General features: G+C 41.2%; 1 protein-coding gene across 2 annotated transcripts in view; it reads right to left on the bottom strand.

The window, feature by feature from the left end:
- LOC134349540 (PC3-like endoprotease variant B) overlaps window positions 1-24441 on the bottom strand; it is a 797797-nt gene that overhangs the window by 298175 nt on the left and 475181 nt on the right. For both annotated transcript variants that reach the window (XM_063054023.1, XM_063054024.1), the window contains exons 9-11: window positions 22634-22722; window positions 11716-11888; window positions 3344-3583 (exon numbers count right to left, since the gene is read on the bottom strand). In XM_063054023.1, coding sequence (XP_062910093.1) covers window positions 3344-3583; window positions 11716-11888; window positions 22634-22722 — 502 coding nt within the window. The remainder of the gene's footprint in view (window positions 1-3343; window positions 3584-11715; window positions 11889-22633; window positions 22723-24441) is intronic.

Below are 24441 nucleotides of genomic sequence, written 5' to 3'. Positions count from 1 at the left end.
AAATATTTAAGTGGAACATGAGGGGGAGCTTCTTCACTTAGAGGGTGGTAAGAGTGTGGAATGAACTGCCAGCAGAAATGGTGGATATGTGTTTGATTTCAACATTTAAGAAAAATTTGGATAGGTACTTAGATGGGAGGGATTTGGAGGACAGAGGTGCAGGTGCGAGTCGATGCGACTAAGCAGATTAATAGTTTGGCATGGACTACGTGAACCAGTGGGCCTGTGTGTATGCTGTAATGTTCTATTGTTCTATTACTCTTAAGTACTCATGGCCTCGTGAAATTAAAAACCACTTCAAAGTCAAATTACTACTCTTGAAACACAGGAAAATGTAGCAATCACTTGGTATAAATAAAGGTTTCACAAAAACACATGCACTAAATAATCAAATAATATATTTCATTGTTGTTCGTTGAAGGATAGCTGTTGTTAAAGATGCAAGGATAATATATTTGTTCCACCTTGCTGAAGATAAGGAGTGCAAAACTTCCTAAGTATTCCCTGATGTTTAAGAGGGAAGAATGCCGCACTTAAGACAAGGTCAAACATAAACCAAGTCAGTTGACAATTGTTCCTATCCCAGATAGCAGTTTAGTAGATCAGAATCAGAATCAGGTTTATTATCACCGGCATATGTCATGAAATTTGCTAATTTTGTGGCAGCAGTACAATGATAATATAGAAAAAAAACTGTGAATTACTGGAAATATATCAAAAAGTTAAATTAAATAAGTAATGCAAAAACAGAAATTAAAGAAGTACTTGGAGTGCTGTGTTCAGTTCTGGTCACCTCATTACAGGAAGGATGTGGATACTATAGAGAGTGCCGAGGAGATTTACAAGGAAGTTGCCTGGATTGGAGAGCATGCCTTATGAGAATAGGTTGAATGAACTTGACCTTTTCTCCTTGGAGCAGTAGAGGATGAGAGGTGACCTGATAGAGGTGTATAAGATGATAAGAGGCATTGATCCTGTGGATAGTCAGTGGCTTTTTCCCAGGGCTGAAATGACTAACAGGAGGGGCATAGATTTAAGGTGGTTGGAAGTAGGTACTGGGGGATGTCAGAGGTAAGGTTTTCACAAAAAATGGTGGGTGTATGGAATGCACTGCCAGCAAAGATGGTAAAAGCAGATACAATAGGGTCTTTTAAGGAACCCTTAGATAGGTACATGGGCTTAGAAAAATAGATGGCTACGTGGTAGGGAAATTCTAGGCAGTTTCTATAGTTGGGTCGAAGAGCCTGTAATGTGCTGTAGATTTCTATGTTCTATGAGGTAGTGTTCATGGTTTCAATGACCATTCAGAAATTGGATGGCAGAAGAGAAGAAGCTGTTACTGAGTCACTGAATGTGTACCTTCAGGCTTCTGTACCTCCTTCCTGATGGCAAAAATGAAAAGAGATTATGTCCTGAGTGGTGAGCGTCCTTAATGATGGACGCTGCCTTTTTGAGGTCCAGCTCCTTGAAGATGTCTCGGATAGTACCTACGATGGAGCTGACTAAATCTACAACAGCTTACTGCAATCCTGTGCAGTAGCCACCTCCACTCCTCATACCAGATGCAGATGCAGGCAGTCAGAATGCTCTCTATGGTAGTGTTATAGGTGACATTCCAAATCTTCTCAAACTCCTAACTGCTGTCTTGCTTTCTTTATAGCTGCATCGATATGCTGTGATCAGGTTAGTTCCACAGAGATCTTAACAACCAGGAGCTTGAAATTGCTCACTCTCTCCACTTCTGCTCCCTCTATTAGGAATGGTGTGTGTTCCCTTGCCTCCTTTCTGAAGTCCACAATCAGCTGTTTGGTCTTACCAAACAGTTGAGTGCAAGGTTTTTGCTGCGACACCACTCAACGAGCTGGTATATCTCACTCCTGTACGCCCTCTCATCACCATCTGAAATTCTGCCAACAATGGTTGTATCATCAGTAAATTTATGGATGCTGTTTGAGCTATGCCTAGACACACAGTCATAGGTGTAGAGACAGTACAGCAATGGGCTAAGCACATATCCCTGTGGAGTGTTGGAGTTAAATGTCAGTGAGGTGGAAATGTTATTTCCAATGCATACAGATTGTGGTCTGCTGGTAAGGAAGTCGAGGATCCTGTTGCAGAGGGAGGTACAGAGGCCTAGGTTCTATAGCCTTTCAATTAGAACTGTAGGAATGATGGTGTTAAACATTGAACTAGAGTCAATGAACAGCATCCTGACACGGGTATTTGTATTGTCAAGATGATCCAATGCCGCGTGGGGAGCCAATGGGATCCCATCTGCCGTAGACCTATTGTGATGAGAGGCAAATTGCAATGGGTCCAGCTCCTTGCTGAGGCAGGAGTTGATTCTAGCCATAACCAACCTCTCAAAGCACTTCATCATCAATGGCAGTGCCACTAGATGATAGTCGTTAAGGCAGCTCACACTGCTTTTCCATTCAGTGCTACAAAACATACAGTACACTAACAAGAGAAAACCTGCAGATGCTTGAAATCCGAGAAACACACACAAAATGCTGGAGGAACCCAGCAGGCCAGGCAGCATCTAAGAAAAGAGTACAATTGATGTTTTGAGCTGAAACCCTTCATCAATCCTGCCGAAGGGTTTTGGCCCAAAATGGCAACTACACTCTTTTCTTAAATGCTGCCTGGCCTGCTGAGTTCCTCCAGCATATCGTATACTAAACTGGTAAGTTAAGAATGGAATTAAGAAAATCTTAATTAAGTCAATCCACCTGTAATGCAGTATATGAATATAAAAGCTATAAAATCTTCATGGACAAATATTTCCTGGTAGCTTAATATGCTCTACTCACAGCAGGTATATGTTTAAATGTGGATCTGTAACTTGACAAGCATCTGCCCAACCTTTTATATTAAGACTTATAGATACCATAACATGAGGGGGAAAGACAATTGGCCTAACTAGCTATCAAAATGCTCAAGCATAGCATTCAGAAAGACAGGAAAATTATTCAAAAGCAATTAGAAAAACATGACATTAATAACTTAAAATATGGGTGAAAACACTTAAAATAATTCATACTGTTTAAGTAACCATTTAATTATTAAAAAGGTAAATTATCAAATTCTTACCTTAGTTCCTTTTCTTTTGAATAAATGGAAATTGTGTTCCTGCACCAGGGTACACCTGATATAGGCAGATTTCCATGAGAACTATCAAGGTTTCCCTGAAAAACTTACCAGATTCTCAAGATACTGGATTTTCAGGTAAGAACAAACAGAAAAATTATTTAAGGAATAGTTTTCTATTTTGCTATCTTAAAACATACATATGGTTATTATATTTCTAGTTCTCCATTGTTACAATTGAGTACTAACTCACCATATCTAATTCAGGAGACAAATTAGAACGAAGAGGGGTTTCGCTTGCTCCTCCTGTAGGAACTACTGCCATATTTCCTGAACAAGGCTCTGCATAGAAGGTACTGAGACCCTGATTACTAACAGCTCCAACTGCCACTGTGAAAATACTATTCACGTATCCATCAGCACCGCAGTGATCGAAGACCAGGCCACCGTTTCCCGAAGCCCACACAAAAATATTCCCTTTACCATTACGACCCTAAAAAATAAAAAAAAATAAATAAATAGTTTGTCTTCCTAAATGAAATATACTTCTAAGGCATTCAGTTATAAATTGTTGCCTGATTTCTTGATGATATAATTTTTTTTGGATGAAAACTTTCCTGGGCACACTAAGAATTAGTTTCAAAATGAGGAGGTACATTCATAGTATTGCACTTCAGGTTCTTTCATAAAATGCAAAGAAAGATATGCTTACTTTACTACTCTAAGGTGAAAGTAACATCTGCTAAATTCCTTAATAACTCTATGAGTCTATAACTTTAATGTGAAAAATGAGGTGGAGCATTTATAAAAATGGCTAGAAGAAACGGTCATATCCGACCATGAAATCTTTGCTTAAAGGGGAGGGAAAGAGCAAGACACTTCTATTTTGGCAAATGTTCATGTTACTTGTAGACTTGGAGTCATTCATGTAAACTTGATGAATATTTATCTGATAAAAATATTGTTTTTCTCTGGGTGCTAAAATTGTAACAGAATCAGAATCAGGTTTATTATTGCTGAATATGTGAAATTTGTTAACTTAGCAGCAGCAGTATAATACAATATGTGATAATATGGAAAGAAAAAAAGTAAAAAAGAGTAATACATATAATAGTTTAAAAATAGTGCAAAAACAGAAATAATAAAGGAAGTGAGAACATTGGTTCAATGTTCATTTAGGAATCGTATGGCAGAGGGTAAGAAGCTGTTCCTGAATCGCTGAATGTGTGCCTTTACTCTTCTAAACCTCCTTCCTAATGGTAACAATGAGAAGAGGGCATGCCTTGGGTGATGGGGTCCTTAATAATGGATGTCATCTTTCTGAGGCACTGCTCCTTGAAGATATCTTGGGTACTATGGGGACTAGTACCCAAGATGCTGACAACTTTCTGTAGCTTCTTTCAGTCCTGTGCATTAGCCCCCCCCCCACATATCAGAGAGCGATGCACCCCACATTCTGAAATGATGCGATGTTAGTGATGGCACTTATTACAGAGAATTGAAAGATACTAATTAATCTGAGGCATTAAGGTTGTGGTGTTGTAAATACGACACAAAGGTTGGTGGTGTTGTAGATAGTGTAGAGGATTGTCGAAGATTGCAGAGAGTCATTGATAGGATGCAAAAGTGGGCTGAGAAGTGGCAGATGGAGTTCAACCCGGAGAAGTGCGAGGTGGTACACTTTGGAAGGACAAACTCCAAGGCAGAGTACAAAGTAAATGGCAGGATACTTGGTAGTGTGGAGGAGCAGAGGGATCTGGGGGTACATGTCCACAGATCCCTGAAAGTTGCCTCACAGGTGGATAGGGTAGTTAAGAAAGCTTATGGGGTGTTAGCCTTCATAAGTCGAGGGACAGTGTTTAAGAGTCGCGATGTAATGATGGAGCTCTATAAAACTCTGGTTAGGCCACACTTGGAGTATTGTGTTCAGTTCTGGTCGCCTCACTATAGGAAGGATGTGGAAGCATTGGAAAGGGTACAGAGGAGATTTACCAGGATGCTGCCTGGTTTAGAGAGTTTGCATTATGATCAGAGATTAAGGGAGCTAGAGCTTTACTCTTTGGAGAGAAGGAGGATGAGAGGAGACATGATAGAGATGTACAAGATAATAAGAGGAATAGATAGAGTGGATAGCCAGTGCCTCTTCCCCAGGGCACCACTGCTCAATTCAAGAGGACGTGGCTTTAAGGTAAAGGGTGGAAAGTTCAAGGGGGATATTAGAGGAATGTTTTTTTACTCAGAGAGTGGTTGGTGCGTGGAATGCATTGCCTGAGTCAATGGTGGAGGCAGATACACTCGTGAAGTTTAAGAGACTACTAAACAGGTATATGGAGGAATTTAAGGAGGAGGGTTATATGGGAGGCAGGGTTTGAGGGTCGGCACAACATTGTGTGCCAAAAGGCCTGTAATGTGCTGTACTATTCTAAGTTCTATGTTCTATGTTATTAGCACAAAAACAAATACTATCACAGAGACCATCTTAATATGGCCTGCTTGATATCTATTTAGCTCAATATCAAAGTAAGTACATTGGCAAAGTACATATATGTTGCCATAGACTACCTTGACATTTATTTTCTTGAGGGCACTTACAAGAAAATGAAGTAATACAATAGAATTTATGAAAAACGATATACAAAGAAAGAATAACAAACAGCGATGTACAAAAGAAGATAAATTGTGTAAGTAAAGAAATAAACAATACCGAGAACATGAGTGGCGGGGTATTTGAAAGAAAATCTGTAGGTTGTGGAGTCAATTCATAGTTTTGGTAAGCAAAGTTATCCATGCAGGTTCTAGAACCTGGTGGCCGTAAGGTAATAACTGTTCCTGAACCCGGTGGTGATGGACTTAAGGCTCCTGTACTTCTTGCCCAATGGTACCGGTGAGGAAAGAGCATAACTTAGATAGTTGAGGTCCTTGAAACACCTTCCTCCCCTCTTCTTCTATTCCCCACTCTGACTTTTAACCTCTTCTCACCTGCCTATTACTTCCCCCGGGTCCCCTTCTCCTACCCATTCTCCTATGGTCTACTTTCCTCTCCTATCAAATTCCTTTCCTTCAGCCCTTTCATTTCCCACCCACCTTCTATCTACCCTCATTCCCCTCTCCCCAACTTTTTAATTCTGGCATCTTCCAGACGGGTCTCAGGTCAAAATGTCAACTGTTTATTCATTTTCATAGATGCTGCCTGACCTACTGAGTTCCTCCAGAATTTTGTGTGTGTTGCTTGATAATGGGAACTGCTTTCTTGTGGTGGCGCTTCATGTACATGTGCTCAATGGTTGAAGGGCTTTGCCTTTGTTGGACTGGGCTATATCCAAATTTTCTGTAGGCATCTCCATTCCTGGGCATTGGTGTTTCCATATGCAGCCTGTGGAAAGCAGCCAGTGAGTGAGTGAGTGGGCCAGTGAAGGAGTGGAGCATTGAGGCTTTGACTCGAGAGGCTTTGACGAGAAGAGGCAGAAGACAAGCTTGCTCCCAGTTAGGCTTTACAATGCCTCCTGAGACGGTGATGTGCCTCTCATGTGAGATGTGGCAGTCTAGGGGGAATGCCCCTCTCCCACAGAGTCACATCTGCCAGAAGTGCATACAGCTGGGCGATCTGGAAGACCATGTAAGGAATCTGGAGCAGGAGTTGGATGAGCTTCGACTCATAAGGGAGAATGAGGCAGTCATAGATGAGAGCTACAGGTAGGTAGTCACACCTAGGCTGTCGGAAGCAGGTCGTTGGGTGACAGTCAGAATGAGGAAAGCGAAGGTAAGCAGACAGTTAGTGCAGAGCACCCATGTAGCCATTCCCCTGAAAAATAAGTTTACCGTCCTGGATACTGTTGGCGGGGACAATCGACCAGATGTGAGCGACTGTGGCAGGGCCTCTGGCACTGAGTCTGATCCGGTGGTGCAGAAGGGTGGGATGGAGAACAAGAGGGCTGTCATCGTTGGAGACTCTATAGTCAGGGAAGCAGACTGGAGATTTTGTGGACGTGAGAAGGAAACCCACATGGTTTGTTGCTTCCTGGGTGCCAGGGTCTGGGATGTCTCTGAGCGGGTGCACGACATCCTGGTTCGAGAGGGAAAGCAACCAGAAGTCATGATACATGTTGGGACCAATGACATAGGCAGGAAGAGGGATGAGGTCCTGAAGTGTGAGTTTCGGGAACTGGACAGAAGTCTGAAGAACAGGACCTCAAGGGTGGCGTTCTCAGGATTGCTGCCAGTGCTACGTGACAGTGATGGTAAGAATTGGAGGAGATGGCAGTTGAATGCATGGCTGAGGAGTTGGTGCAGGGAGCAGGGTTATAGATTTTTGGATCATTGGTATCTCTTCTGGGGAAGGTGGGACTTGTACAGATTGGATGGGTTGCACCTGAACTCGAGGGGGAACAATATCCTTGCAGGTAGGTTTGCTAGCATGGTTCGGGAGGGTTTAAACTAATTTGCAAGGGGGATGGGACCCAGAGCGATAGAGCAGTGAAAGAAGTGCATGGAGTAAAGCCAGATCTAACATATAGAGAGGCTTTGAGGAAAGAGAAGCAGAATAAACGGTGTAAAGGTAATAAGGTAGAAGGGCTGCAATGTGTGTACCTCAATGCAAGAAGCATCAGGAACAAAGGTGATGAACTGAGAGCTTGGATATATACATGGAATTATGATGTAGTGGCCATTACAGAGACTTGGCTGGCACCAGGGCAGGAATGGATTCTCAGTATTCCTGGATTTCAGTGCTTTAGTCATAGTCATAGTCATACTTTATTGATCCTGGGGAAATTGGTTTTCATTACAGTTGCACCATAAATAATAAATCGTAATAAAACCATAAATAGTTAAATAGTAATATGTAAATTATGCTAGGAAATAAGTCCAGGACCAGCCTATTGGCTCAGGGTGTCTGAACCTCCAGGGGAGGAGTTGTAAAGTTTGATGGCCACAGGCAGGAATGACTTCCTATGATACTCTGTGCTGCATCTCGGTGGAATGAGTCTCTGGCTGAATGTACTCCTGTGCCCACCCAGTACATTATGTAGTGGATGGGAGACATTGTCCAAGATGGCATGCAACTTGGACAGCATCCTCTTTTCACACACCACCATCAGAGAGTCCAGTTCCATCCCCACAACATCACTGGCCTTACGAATGAGTTTGTTGATTCTGTTGGTGTCTGCTACCCTCAACCTGCTGCCCCAGCACACAACAGCAAACATGATAGCACTGGCCACCACAGACTCGTAGAACATCCTCAGCATCGTCCGGCAGATGTTAAAGGACCTCAGTCTCCTCAGGAAATAGAGACGGCTCTGACCCTTCTTGTAGACAGCCTCAGTGTTCTTTGACCGGTCCAGTTTATTGTCAACTCATATCCCTAGGTATTTGTAATCCTCCACCATGTCCACACTGACCCCCTGAATGGAAACAGGGGTCACCGGTACCTTAGCTCTCCTCAGGTCTACCACCAGCTCCTTAATCTTTTTCACATTAAGCTGCAGATAATTCTGCTCACACCATGTGACAAAGTTTCCTACCGTAGCCCTGTACTCAGCCTCATCTCCCTTGCTGATGCATCCAACTATGGCAGAGTCATCAGAAAACTTCTGAAGATGAAAAGGTTCTGGAAGTCAGGAACAGGAAGGGAGCAGTAACTCTATTGGGAGTATTCTATAGGTCCCCTGGTAGCAGCAGAGATATAGAGGAGCAGATTGGGAGGCAGATTTTGGAAAGGTGCAAGAATAACAGAGTTGTTATCACGGGTGACTTTAACTTCCCTAATATTGATTGGCACCTGATTAGTTACAATGGTTTAGACGGGGCAGAGTTTGTTAAGTGTGTCCAGGATGGATTCCTGTCACAGTATGTTGACAGGCCGACTAGGGGGAATGCCATACTAGATCTAGTACTAGGTAATGAACCGGGTCAGGTCACAGATCTCTCTGTGGGTGAGCAACTGGAGTACAGTGACCACCACTCCCTGGCCTTTAGCATTATCATGGAAAAGGATAGAAGCAGAGAGGACAGGAAAATTTTTAATTGGGGAAGCACAAATTATGAGGCTATAAGGCTAGAACTTGTGGGTGTGAATTGGGATGATGTTTTTGCAGGGAAATGTACTATGGGCATGTGGTTGAAGTTTAGAGATCTCTTGCAAATTTATATACAGCATTGAATTTGTATTTAGCCACACAATCATAGGTAAAACGCAACCAAAGGGCTAAACACACAGCCTTGTGTTTATAAGCCCATGATAGAATTCACCCTGCAGTTTGAGAGGGAGAAGCTAAAATCAAAATTCAGAAATCAGAAGTGCAAAGCAACTTGGGAGTCCTTGTGCAGGATTTCCTAAAGGTTAACTTGTAGGTTGAGTTGGTGGTAGGCAAGGCAATAAAATGTTCTCATTCATTTCAAGAGGACTAGAATATAAAAGCAAGCAAGTAATACAGAGGCTTTAAGACATTGGTCATACTGCACTTGGAATACTGTGAGCAGTTTTGGGCCCCGTAGCTAAGAAAGGATACACAGCCAGTGGAGAGAGTCCAGAGGAGGTTTGCACGAATTATCCTGGGAGTGAAAGGGTTAATGTATGGGGAGCAATTGATGGCCCTCGGCCTGTACTCACTGGAGTTTAGAAGAATGAGTAGAGATTTTATTGAAATCTATTGCATATTGAAAGGCTTAGATAGAGTGGAGAGGATGACTTCTATAGTGTGGGAGACTGACACCGGAGGGCACAGCCTCAAAATAGAATATTTCATAACAACAGAGATGAGGAGGAATTTCTTTATCCACAGTGTTGTGAATCTGTGGAATTCATTGCTACAGACGGCTGTTGAGTCCAAGTTATTGGTGTATTTAAAGTGCAGGTTGATAGGTGCTTGATTAGTAAGTGTTTCCAAGATTATAGGGAAAAAGCAACAGAATGATTTCAAGAGGGATAATAAATCAGCCACAATAGAATGTCACAGCTAACTCGATGGGCTGAATGGCCGAATTCTGCTCCTATATCTTATTTTCTTGTGGTGCACCTGTGTTGATGCTGATTGTGGAAGAGATATTGTTGCCAATTTGCACTGACTGGGGTGTGCAACTGAGCAAATCAATGTCCCAGTTGCACAAGGAGTTAATGAGCCTCAGGTCCTGGAGGTTAGTGATGAGTTTTGAGGGGGCGACCATGCTGAATGCTGAAATGTAGTCAATGAAGAGCATCCTGATGTATATATCTTCAATGTCCAGGTGTTCCAGAGCTGAGTGAAGAACCAATGAAATGCCATCTGCTGTTGACCTGTTGTGACAGTAGGCAAATTGGAGCAGAACCTGGTCACCATCAGGATGGAGCAGATAAATTTCATGACTAATCTCTCAAAGCACTTCATCACAGTGGATGTAGGTGCTACTGGGCGATAGTCATTGCGGTAGGTTATCATGCACTTCTTGGGCTGCGGTATGACTAAGTCTGCTTAAAGCAGGTGGGTACGTCCGACTGTCAAATAGAGAGGTTGAAGCTGTCCACAGCTCTCCAGCCAGTTAATTAGCACTGGTCTTCTGTACCCCATCAGTACCAGATGCGCTTGTGGATTCACCCTCCTGAAGGATGCTGTCACATTGGCCTTAGAGGTTGAAATCACAGAGTCAATGGGGAGTGTGGGTATGCATGAAGATACCTCTATGTTTTGTTCGTCAAAAGGAATTGAGCTCATCTGTGAGCGAAACCTTTTTGCCGTTTATGCTGCTTGGTTTTGTTTTGAAGGAGGTGATGGCATTCAAGCTTTGCCACAGCTGTTGAACATCCTCCTCTGATTCAAGCTTAATCTGGAATTGCCACTTTGCATGTGAGATGGCTTTCTGGAGGTCATACCTGGACGTCTTGTACTTTCCTGAATTGTCAGCCCTGAAAGCCATCGATCTAGTTGTACTGAATAAAAGCAAATATATTATAGGCAGCCAGTGTGAATTTTTAGCTCCAAAGGTGGTTTGTTTTTGTAATATGCAACGTCACATTACAGTACTTCAGGATGGCACAGTAGCATAATGGTTATCACAGTGCCAATGACATGGGTTCAATTCTGCCCCTGTTTATACTGTCTCCCTGTGACCATGTGGGTTTCCACCAGCTGCCCTGGTTTTCTCCCACGTTCCAAAGACACTTCTCACATGGATGTTACTAGGCCAGAAGGTCCTATTACATGCTGTATCTCTAAAAAAAAATCTCCTTTGTATTTCTGTATACAGTACATATTTATATTACTAAATTAAACTGTGGCAACAAAGAATCTATGCAGACTTAAAAATGCAGCATTCACTTGTTAATGAAGCCTCAGGGCCTAACAGGTAAGAAAAACTAAGTGGCTTTCTTTCTTTAACAATAAAAAATATTTCAATTGCATATATTTATTGGCACATATGTATGATCTTTGATAGGATACAGTCATAGAAAACTCCATCTAAAACTTTCCTGGTTCCAAGACGTTTAATAATAGATTCACACCAACAATCCTTTACCTCACAACTTTAAAAGAGGCAATCTTACCAAAGCAGCCATTAGCTTCTTTTCAAACTAGGTCAATGTCGCTTACATTTATCATGAAACAATTCTTTAAATAAAGCCTGTTTCAATATCTGCTCTGAATTTCTTACCTTCTCTGCCCCTTCTTGAAGTGCTTTGGTTCCTAACCTTTTGGGGCCTTCAAATTTCTGCCCATTGTCTTTGGGGCCCCAGCAACAGCTGTAGATATCTATATAATTGTTCTTGTAGGTGAGGGCCGCTGCCTCTAAGGCATCAGTCACTACTCCATCTAGGACGCGGATGCCTAAATCAGGAATACAATACTTATGGTTATATTGAAATGTGGCAGGGCATTTATTTTTTCATAATAGATTTGTTTTGATGAGCCATTACTATTAGTTAATAATTGCAGTGATATGTAAAACAATAGTTTGGTATTTCCTCAATTTTGCTGATGGAATGCAGTCATTGTTAATGTAGTCAATTTGTACAGAGCAAATTCCTGCAAACTACAACGCAGTATGGCAAGATAATCATATACACCAACTTGACAGGTTGGCCCTACCTATTACAGTATAAGTTTATTAGTTAGGCATCAGCCAATCAAATTTATCTTCCCCAAAGCCTTATTCTGTGATCCCACTGCAAGTTTAGAACTAGCAGCAATTACAAGTATGGGTCATTGTATTAGTATAGAATATTGAAATTGATGGTTTGATCACAGGGGATTAAACAAAGTATGTGAGGAGACTGTAGGGGACTTTGCCTCAATCTTTCATTGTTCACTCAGTTCCACAATTGTTTTCTTATATATTGGAAAGCTATAACTGTAACACCAATAAAGTAACAATAATGGGCCTGCCATCAAATTGGAAGGAAGGGCTTTGTGGTAGATTGGCTTATTATTGTTGTGTTGCGTTATCAAGGAAAAGGAGAAACCATCCATACCGGTCATTTCATCACATCTGTACATTGAAGCCGTACAAGGAAAACAATACAAAATCATGAGAAAGTCTGCAGATGCAGGAAATCCAAAGCAACACAAACAGAACACTGGAGGAACTCAGCAGATGAGGCAGGGTTTATGGAAAAGAGGAAACAGTCAACGGTTCGGGCTGACACCCATCTCCAGAGTCCTGAACAATAACAGAAGTCAACGTAAATTGTTACAGCTGCAGTGCAGGCAGACGATATGGTGCAAAGCCATGACAAGGCAGAACATGAGGTCAAGAGTCCATCTTTATTTTAAAAGTGGATGATGAATAGTCTTACTGTATAACTGTGAGACAGAGGCCTGGTGGTATGCACTTTCCGCCGTCAGAATTTTCTGCCTGATGGGGGTGGGGAGGTGGGGAGAGATTAGAGAATATCCAGCAGGGATAACGTCTTTTGTTATTTTAGCTGCTTTACTGAGGGCTGCAGGAAAAGTAGACAGAATATATGAAGGGAGGCTGACTTCTGTAATGTGCTGACCTGTGTCCATATCTCTCTGCAGTTTCTTGCAGTCTTGGGTAGAGCAGTTGCCATTGCAAGGCATAATGTATTCAGATAGGATGCTTTTTATGGTGCATGTATAAAAATTGGTAAGGGTCAATGAGAACATGCCAGCTTCCTTTAACCTCCTGAGGAAGTGGAAGTACTGATCTGCTTTCTTTCCAAGGGTATCGACATGGTTGGACCAGGACAGGAGTAACACTACTCCATAAGTAAGAGAGGTGCTGGCCCAGCTACTCATAATATTTAGTAATCATCTGAATTATAAAATAGATAGTAACTTATGCAAGTTATCCAATACTGCAAAGATAATATAAAAGAATACAAAAAGTGTACTGTAGCTTGGAGCATGAGATTAAAAGCAGACATTGGAGGAATCTTGAATATTCAATATGCCATTATGTTCAATATAGGTGGAATGTGTGATTATCCATTTACAGCCAAGGCAAGTCAGAAGAATGAAGGTTCAAAGAGATTTAGGAGGACATGTATGCAGACCCCAATCAAATTTAGTAATCAGGTGCCAATTAGAAAGTATTTGAAATCTAAAAAAGTGGAAAATGAATTAAAATTCTGCAACATCTATACAAACCCAGATTATGCCAATTCAGGGACAATTTGTACGGTTCAGGGCATCATGCATTAAAAAGCATACATTAGCTTTAGTAAGAGACCAACACAGATTTACCAGAATTTTAACAGAACTTGGGGATTTGATTCAGTGGATAAAGTACACAAAATAAGTCAACTTCCCACAATATAGTCCAGGGATGATTTGGTTTCATTACTCATCTGAGAAGAATCTCTCAGGTCAGTGGGATGTAATTGGACAGGGAATATAGCTATAGAGCCAAGCTGTTTGGAAGAGAAGCCAAAGGATATTTCTTTATGTACAGTAAAAGTGTCCCCATAAAACAAAAGCAATAAATGCAAGGTCAATCAATAATTTAAAATCTGATATCAATAAAACTTTTCTAGCTAGGGGTATTAAAATATTGAATCAGAATCAGAATCAGGTTTAATATTACCAACATGTGTTGTAAAATTTGTTAACTTTGCGGCAGCAGTACAATGCAAAACAAGATAAATGTAAAAACATGTGATTTACAGTATTAAGTAGTTAAGTTAAATGAGTAGTGCAAAAACAGAAATCAAAAAGTTCTGAGATAGTGTTTATGGGTTCAATGTCCATTCAGAAATAGTATGAAAGAAGGGAAGAAGCTGTTGCTGAATCATTGAGCGTGTGCCTTCAGGCTCCTGAACCTCCTTCCTGACGGTAACAATGAGAAGAGGGCATGTCCTGGGTGTCGGCGGGGGGGGGGGGGGGGGGAGAGTGGTTCCTTAATGACAGATGCTGCCTTTTTGAGAGACAGCTCTTTGAAGATATCTTGGACATTATGGAGGCTAGTGCCCGTGATGGAGCTGACTAAATTTACAACTCTCTGCAGCTTACTTTGATCCTGTGCAGTGGCACCCCACCCCCATACCAGCCAGTCAGAATGCTCTCCACAGTACACCTGTAGAAATTCTGAGTGTTTTAGGTGACAACCGATTCTCCTCAAACTCCTAATGAAATATAACTGCTAACTTGCCTGCTTTGTTGCTGCATTAATATGTTGGAGGCTTGGAGGTGGACGGTGTAACAGGGCAGATGTGATTGCACTGTATCATGGAACAATTATATTGTAGAGAAAGCTACATAAAACAACAGTCAAGTTACAATACTACATAAGATGATAACAGGATGGTAGCATTGTCTTTCTATAAGGATGGTTTGATCATTGGCATAAATTGTGATTGTTTATTGATCCGTCCAAACCACTTTCTATGTCACCCATAAAGTGCCAGCAGTAGACTAAGCATATCACCTAATTTAACAGTTCATTTTAAGATTTCTAATTCAGCAGATTGGAATTGATTTGGTCTCGGTGGGGAACAAAGCACACGGCTTGAACATATGAACAAGAAATGCCTGAGAACAGCAAATGTGCTAATAGTAGGCAAAAGAACCAGCCAATAATTCTGTGCTCAGAATGTAGAGATGGAAATGTGACAGAGCAGGACCTTGTCTTGTTGCCACATGCAATTAGAGTGTTGAACAGGCCTATTAAGAGAAAAAGTGAGCATCTAATACTCCCTACTACAGTGCAGGCAGCTGCTGTGAGTGGAACTTTCATCATCTCTAAAGGTCCTGTGGGATGTCAAAGAAGACAGAAAAGGTGAGGAATTCTCAGGTAATTAACAAGGTAGATAACTGAATCAGTTAAACATCAGCCTTTGGACTTTTTCACAGTTTCATGGCCCTTATCTGATAGCTTGGCTGGCCATGAGAGGGGTCCTAATAGTCAGATCCTTTCTGTACATTTGCTATATCATCCCCAATGCACAATGCCCTCAGGACCAGTGAGGCGGGGAAGAGGCAATCAGTCATCTCTTTGCAGATTGTGGATTTGCTGTGAGAGTATGAAGAAGGGTACGGGGATCCTTGCTTTGGTTCCACCCCAGCAACGGTGTAACAGAGGATTCTTTAATCTACATGCTGTTCACAGTGGCACACACAAAGGAACTTGGTGGCCTGTCAGCACAGCAAGATGTCAGTACAGTCAGCCTTCCTTATCTGCAAGGGATTGGTTCCGGGACCCCTCGCGGATACCAAAAAACGCGGATGCTCAAGTCCCTTATTTAACCTGTCTTAGTGCGGTGGACATTAGGACCTGGTGGCAGAGCTCTGAATCTGCAGTGTTTCTGTTCACATAAATATTCACGATCATGACTTAAAATAAAGTGGAAATAATAAAGCGATTGGAAAGTGGTGAAACGCTATCGGTCATTGGAAAAGCATTAGGCTACAGTCGGTCAACGATCAGAACAATTTTAAAGGATAAAGTGAGAAAGGCCCTGCCCCGATGAAAGCTACAATTATTACTAAGCAACGCAGTGGTTTAATTATTGGGTTATTGGGTTTTGGGGTCTTCGGTTTTTAATCCTCCACATCAACCTGGCATGGATGGAAAGCGTGCTCGGTCACTGGATCGAACTCGGGAACGATCTGTCACTGGATTGAACTTGGGAACTTCCGTTCCTGAGTCTGGTGCTGAAACATACGTTTCTTAAGTGTTTTATATGCATAGAAAGGTAAAATATATACTGTATACTAAGACAAACGTTTGACTAACTGACGCTAAATAATACGAGATATACCTGTTCCGACTTACATAGTAAGAGAACTTTGGTTTTTTTCACCCCGATCCACAATAACCTACGCATATCCTCCTGTATACTTTAAATCATCTCTAGATTACTTGTAATACCTAATACAATGTAAATGCTATAAATAGATATTATACTGCATTGTTTAGGAAATAATGGCAAGAAAAAAAGTCTGTGCATGCTCGAACAACAAGTGCTGGAAGAGCACTTTGGGTTTTCTCGATTCGTGGTTGGTTGAATTCGCGCATATGTAACTCGCGGATAAGGAGGGCCGACTGTAATGGGAAAGTTGCAGACTGGCCAAGTCTATGCTGCCAGAATACACACTAAGGGGTGTGCTGAAAATTGCTGCTACCAATGCAAGGGCTCTGAGGAGGACAATCTCAGTCTAGGCTCCTTTTAATACTTCACATGGAAGGGCTGAATCACGTGAGGAAGATCCTCAATATCAGGGGTCACATGAGTAGAAATGGTACTATGGTTTAAAAAAACAAGTTAACCCTACAGAATGTATTGACCATGAGTATAAAAGTTTTGCATCTTTTACTCTTTAGGATATATATATATAGAGAGAGAGAGAGAGAGATAGAGAGAGAGAGAGAGAGAGAGAGAGAGAGAGAGAGAGAGAGAGAGAGAGAGAGAGAGAGAGATAAAATGAATAAAGTTTATTTTTGAAATAACAAACAAGGCTCAGCTTCAGACCTAAATTTCAGTGCTATCGATTTGGAACTTCCTGTAACTGCATAGGTTTTCCCCAGGTGTTCAGCTTTCCTCCCACATGCAAAGGATGTGTGGAATGGTAATTTAATTGCCAATTGTAAATTGTCCTGCATGAGTGCAGCAGGTGAGTGGTAGAATTTTGGGGGGAATTGGTAAGAAACTGGGGAGAACAAAACGTAAATGGGATTCTTGTAGTATTGGTGATAGTCAGCATGGACTAAGTGGGCCGCAGGCCTTTTTCACCGCTGTATCCAGCATTGACTCTTTAACTATATGTGTGGTCCAGAGGAATAAATCAATGACTTAATACAAGTTCAGAAACCATTTTGGCAGCTAGGAAAGTTATATTTAGTTAAATGAATTTGAAAGAATGAGATGATATCTGTGGTAATGTTAGTGAATGTTGTAAAATCCTTCAGAGAGAAAAAAAAATTGTCCATTCCTGTATGGTTTATATGTGGCTTCAGATTCATAAAGATATGAAAGACTCTTCATAGCCTGTTAAAATGGGCTAGAAAGCCATTGATTTGTACCAATAGTCTACGGACAGGCACAATGAAGATGAATGAATCATCTGACATTTATTTTGGATAAGACAAAGACACCTCAAGCACTGCAATTGTATTTTTACTATTATCTTGTACCTGTCAGAACTGGGAGAGCAGGAGAAGATTAAGCAATAGTCTAAAATTGTAATTGTAAAGGAATTGTGCCTTACATCTGAGATCCACTCTATCCTATTACCGTTATCAGAGAGTTTTCCATTAGTATAGACACATCTGAGCTAGCGTTTGTCATTTGGGAGGGAGTAACTTCGTGACATGTCGCCATTGACATCAGTCCTTGTGAAATCTCTTTGCATTCAGTCAAATAAAGGTAATAAAATTACTGGCTGAGAGCCAGCTATTCTATCTTTCTCAGCTGTTGATTCTGTACTCTTCCATACTGAACACCACTTGGAAAATATTCTGGGGAGAAGCAATGACTTAAAACATACACAGAATGGAGAACATCATTACCCATTACCAAAAGTGAATTAATTGCCACTCACTTAGTTAAGTCCTCAAGTAAAATTGGATTATGGCAGGTGTTGAGATGACTAACACAAGGACTAAACCCATTTGACCTTGTCCTCAGGAATCTGCCTTGGGCAAGTGCATTTGTAAATAAAAATCTTTTCATAGTCATATGTTCATACTGATGGCTTTTGTCTTAATGTGCAGCACAACCACCATGTTAAATGAAACAGTTTCAGATAACATCCAGTTAATGAAATGTGGACATTCATGAACATTGCCAAATATCAACAGATGGAGAACTATACTCTGCTAGAACATAACTCAAACCTAAATCCTGATCCTTCCATGACCATCAAGACTAGGGACTGATCCATGCTCATTAGGAAGATAGAAGAGCAGCACTAGGTATACTTAAAATTATATCTCAAAATCTAAGTAATACAATTAGCAACATATGAGATCAAAATCCTATAGTTTTACTGCATCAAGTTGTGAAAAGTGTTGGATATTTAAACAAATAGCCAATAGAAGTGGTTATTAAATATGCCCACTCTCTTTAATACACTTTTTCACAAAGTGGAAAATTAACTAACTGTGTTGTATACACAGAACTTGGGCAAGTAGCTTGTGCCCATCCATGGCAAGATTTGGATAACGTTCAAGTACATGCTAAAAAATGACAATCAATATCATGGAAAAAGATCCTATCATCTCTTGATATTTAATGATACTACAATCAATGAACTACTCACAATGAATATTCTATCAGGCAAAATTCACAAGAAACTTAACTGGACCAGTCTATATAAGAGCAGGTCAAAGGTTACATGCTTTCTCATTAATAATGCACATCCTCACTGTCCAAATTTTTTCCATTATCAACTGGGTAAGTCAGGTATGTGATGGAATACTCTCCTTTTACCAGGACTGGTAACTCCAGTAATACCCAGAAAGCTCAATGCCATCCTGAACAAAGCAGCCCACTTAACTGAAATCCCATCCACTACCTTTAAAAAATCTATCTTACTGGTGGCTTGAAACTACATTTTGTACCATCTGCAGGATGCACTGCTGCAACTTACGAGCTTTGACAGCATATCCTGGATCCACCATCACTACCACCTGACAATAGGTGGACAACAAATACAAGGGCCTGAGTTCTCTTTCAGCTTGCACACACATCCTGACATAAAATATATATTGGTGCTGGGTCAGAGACTTTGATCCTTAAATGGCTATAACTGTGACAGTACCTTCAAAGCATGGATAGAAACATTTCAAAAAATGCATCTTCCCATCAGCTTCACAAGGACAATAACAACTAAACATGAAAGCAATACTCACATGATGAAAGATCACAATAAAACCAGTGAACTTTCACATCTTAGGTCCTTAATCTTTGATATGCACTGTTACAATAAATAATCCTGAAAGCTGTCAACTACAGTCTGCAACTGTAGCAGCTAATTAACACCATGGATTCCTCTTGCAGGAGAAGATAACACACTATGGCAAAGAATGTCAGACCACTGTTGAGAGGACATGCTATCATTCAACATTTAATGGTACACGTAAAGGAAATGATCATAATCATTAGTATTAACTATGCCTCACAGTGGGACATGAAGACATGAAGACCTTTATTCTTCCTGTGGACTGCAAGAATGTAATCCTTTTCTCTCCCCATAAGTATTCCACATAACAGCAGCTCAAGCAGACCAAAATTAAGAGTAAGGTTGTTTCCTCTCGAGGATGGATGCCCGGACATGATGGAGAACATTGGCTTTAAGTTACAGATGACCATTGACTCGGGCCATCCTTCCCCTAATCTGACTGTACTGCAGTCCAATGACAATGACTCAGGGGAGTACAGCAAGAAAGTGCACACAAAATACTCAAAGCACAGGGCATATGAGAATCAAATAATGTAGAGTTCAATACTGAACTTGATATGTGAACAGAATTAACAAAAATGAAATGGCAGCCTTGGGCCGATGAGCAAGGTAAAGAAGAGGCTTACAAAGCCAATCTCAGAAAAATCTCAAAAATACACTTACAATCTAACACCCTTTTGCAAGGGTAGAACTAGGTAGTTTGGGTCTCATTTGGTTTCCTTTCTCTCTTATGCCTACTTTATTGCAGAATAAGTGAGGGCAGATTCCTATTGGAGAGTCTATGGTGTAACTACCATTGGTACGTCAGTGGTTGGGAAGTTGTTGGAGTCGATTGTCAAGGATGAGGTTACAGAGTACCTGGAGGCATATGACAAGATAGGCAGAACTCAGCATGGATTCCTTAAAGGAAAATCCTGCCTGACAAACCTATTACAAGTTTTTGAGGAAATTACCAGTAGGCTGGACAAGGGAGATGCAGTGGACGTTGTATATTTGGATTTTCAGAAGGCCTTTGACAAGGTGCCACACATGAGGCTACTTAACAAGATAAGAGCCCATGGAATTATGGGAAAGTTACATATGTGGATAGAGCGTTGGCTGATTGGCAGGAAACAGAGAGTGGGAATAAAGGGATCCTATTCTGGTTGGCTGCCGGTTACCAGTGGTGTTCCACAGGGATCAGTGTTGGGGCCGCTTCTTTTTACATTGTACAGCAACGATTTGGATTATGGAATAGATGGCTTTGTGGCTAAGTTTGCTGACGATACGAAGATAGGTGGAGGGGCCGGTAGTGCTGAGGAAACGGAGAGTCTGCAGAGAGACTTGGATTAATTGGAAGAATGGGCAGAGAAGTGGCAAATGAAGTACAATGTTGGAAAGTGTATGGTTATGCACTTTGGCAGAAAAAATAATGGGCAGACTATTATTTAAATGGGGAAAGAATTCAAAGTTCTGAGATGCAACGGGACTTGAGAGTCCTTGTACAGGATTCCCTTAAAGTTAACCTCCAGGTTGAGTCAGTAGTGAAGAAGGCGAATGCAATGTTGGCATTCATTTCTAGAGGAATAGAGTATAGGAGCAGGGATGTGATGTTGAGGCTCTATAAGGCGCTGGTGAGACCTCACTTGGAGTACTGTGGGCAGTTTTGGTCTCCTTATTTAAGAAAGGATGTGCTGACGTTGGAGAGGGTACAGAGAAGATTCACTAGAATGATTCCGGGAATGAGAGGGTTAACATATGAGGAACATTTGTCCGCTCTTGGACTGTATTCCTTGGAGTTTAGAAGAATGAGGGGAGACCTCATAGAAACATTTCAAATGTTAAAAGGCATGGACAGAGTGGATGTGGCAAAGTTGTTTCCCATGATGGGGGAGTCTAGTACGAGAGGGCATGACTTCAGGATTGAAAGGCACCCTTTCAGAACAGAAATGCGAAGAAATTTTTTTAGTCAGAGGGTGGTGAATCTATGGAATTTGTTGCCACGGGCAGCAGTGGAGGCCAAGTCATTGGGTGTATTTAAGGCAGAGATTGATAGGTATCTGAGTAGCCAGGGCATCAAAGGTTATGGTGAGAAGGCGGGGGAGTGGGACTAAATAGGATAAAATGGATCAGCTCATGATAAAATGGCGGAGCAGACTCGATGGGCAGAATGGCCTACTTCTGCTCCTTTGTCTTATGATCTTATGGTCTTATGGTACAGAAGAACAGCTGCAAGCAGCATGGGAAAACAGCAGAATGTGTTCCCAGTCTCTTTGCAAACTCCTGTTGGATGAGCCAGCCACTAGTAGTACAAGCCCTGACAGCTGTGAGCTTTAAAATGATGTGCCACCGCAAATGTGGTTTGTAACTCCTGCAAGCACATTTGGGTAAACTCTCGAAACTCAGCCTGCCTGATATACATAATGAGTACAGCATAATGCATTGCCACTAATTTCAGGGAGGTTAAAGTCATTGCACATTTGCACTCTAACTCATTAGTGAATGTACCACACACCACTGCTGCCTTCCACCTGCTTCCCAAAGCAACTTTACACAAGATGATGTCAGGATCTCCTTTCTTCCCTCTGCACTATATTATAATAGCATTGCTTGGAGTTTACCAAATCTCCTTTCATGAGAGAGAAATGAGAACTAAAGCGATAAATGGCATAGTGTAGGATCTAGTGTAGGCACACCTTGGAGTTCATGACTGTCTTTGAATTTCTTTACTTTCCATGTTATAGCCTGTTTCACAGTCCTTAATAAAGGAAGCATACTCGATTTAAAAATGTAAGTGACAGTTGCATCATCAACAGCAATATCAGTGACACAGAAAGGCAATTAAAGTTGAAAATGAATGTTCTGGAGTGTAGCAGAACTCTCACACAGAGTGACAGCCAATCACAGCAATACTATTGTTTAACTGCAAGTCTAACGCCGAAGCCAATATTTTGTTGTGCATTCCATTTGTGCTAGAAATGCTGAAATACAAATTTTATATTTAGAAAGTTGCTGATAAAAGGCTTTACTAAAATCAAAAAGAAAATTCGAAGGTACTTGTGCTACATCTCTATGATCTGTTTGCATCAAGAAGTGTACTTGCATTTGATTTTCTGTTACCCACTATGCCTTTTAACAAAGTTACAATTCTAGCAGAAATAAGGCAATAGCACAAAGACAGTAATATTAAACAATATTCAGAATTTCCTTGGCACCAATGTACAATTCATTACCTCCAATATTTGCATTGTATGCAATACCAACTCCACAGAAGCTGTTGTTGGCTTCCATTGCTACTTCTCCAGCACACTTTGTTCCATGACTTGGAAACATGAAAAACACAAAGGCAGAGTCTGTGTAATATACATATGATATAAATAAGTAACTACACACATAAAGCCTCATCATTTTCACACATGACTCAGAAATATACAAATTCACTTTATATTATCCCTATTGGCTTTTCATAGTGAAATATTGTTGGATAAATCATGTTTACCAGCTGGTTGCCCCACAGAGAAACATCAATTGTCACCCGCTTGACATCTAGGATGATGTAGAATTGCCTGTGTCCTTTGAAATGTAGCAGTCTGCCGAAGGTCAAAAGCTTTTGCTCTGTTGTTAGATTTACCACTGAGCTCAGCAACAGAACACCGACATTTTGAAGAGATGGTGTGCATGCACTGCATCTGACCTTTGACTTTACACCAAGGGCAACAAATTAATAATATTTAATTATTTGCAAGTATTTTCATGCTTCTTAAATTATATTTTGTATTTTTAATTACATTTTCTGGTATTAATTTTCAAATGCTTCTCATTTTCCATTGAACTGTCAGGTGCTCTAGGGTCAGGACCTTAGAGATGCAGGTTAGCGCCTGTCCTATCACCTCTACGTGTGTGTGTGCGCGCGCACACACACACACACACAACACTCTTCAGATGTGAAGAGTTGCACAATCTGAATGTAAAAGATGGATCATGGGGTGGTGAGTATGGGCAATGGGCCAGTTCCAGTACAATCTACCTCATTATTTTCAACATATTGGGTGCTATCTGTATGTGGAGTTTGCAAGTTCTCCCTATTACTGTGTGTGATTTCCCTGGGTCACCGCTGTATGTAGACCCTAATGTGTAGGTACTTATAAGTGGGATGAGGGAAGCATTATTGCAAATGGATGGTCAGTGTGGGGTACACAGACTGAAGGGCCTCTCTCCATGTTATATCACTCTATGTTATACCCAGGTGGTCAGTGTGGACATGGTGGAGGATTACAAATACCCGGGGATACGAATTGACAATAAACTGGACTGGTCAAAGAACACTGAGGCTGTCTACAAGAAAGGTCAGAGCTGTCTCTATTTCCTGAGGAGACTGAGGTCCTTTAACATCTGCCGGACGATGCTGAGGATGTTCTATGAGTCTGTGGTGGCCAGTGCTATCATGTTTGCTGTTGTGTGCTGGGGCAGCAGGTTGAGGGTGGCAGACACCAACAGAATCAACAAACTCATTCGTAAGGCCAGTGATGTTGTGGGGATGGAACTGGACTCTCTCACAGTGGTGTCTGAAAAGAGGATGCTGTCTAAGTTGCATGCCATCTTGGACAATGTCTCCCATCCACTACATAATGTACTGGGTGGGCACAGGAGTACATTCAGCCAGAGACTCATTCCACTGAGATGCAGCACAGAGTGTCATAGGAAGTCATTCCTGCCTGTGGCCATCAAACTTTACAACTCCTCCCTTGGAGGGTCAGACACCCTGAGCCAATAGGCTGGTCCTGGACTTATTTCGTAATTTACTGGCATAATTTACATATTACTATTTAACTATTTATGGTTTTATTACTATATTATTTATGGTACAACTGTAACAAAAACCAATTTCCCCTGGGATCAATAAAGTATGACTATGACTATGACTATGAATATGACTAATTGACTCAATCAAAATTATCAATATTTTCTCCAAACTGAGAAAGAACTATTTAATGTTTGATTGAAACATTTTACCTGCCATGCATTACCTCATTCCTTCATT

Source organism: Mobula hypostoma, chromosome 7, assembly GCF_963921235.1.
Source record: "Mobula hypostoma chromosome 7, sMobHyp1.1, whole genome shotgun sequence".
Taxonomy (NCBI): Eukaryota; Metazoa; Chordata; class Chondrichthyes; order Myliobatiformes; family Myliobatidae; genus Mobula; species Mobula hypostoma.
Note: the sequence above shows the minus strand (reverse complement) of the source record. Positions and strands in the feature narration are given on the sequence as shown.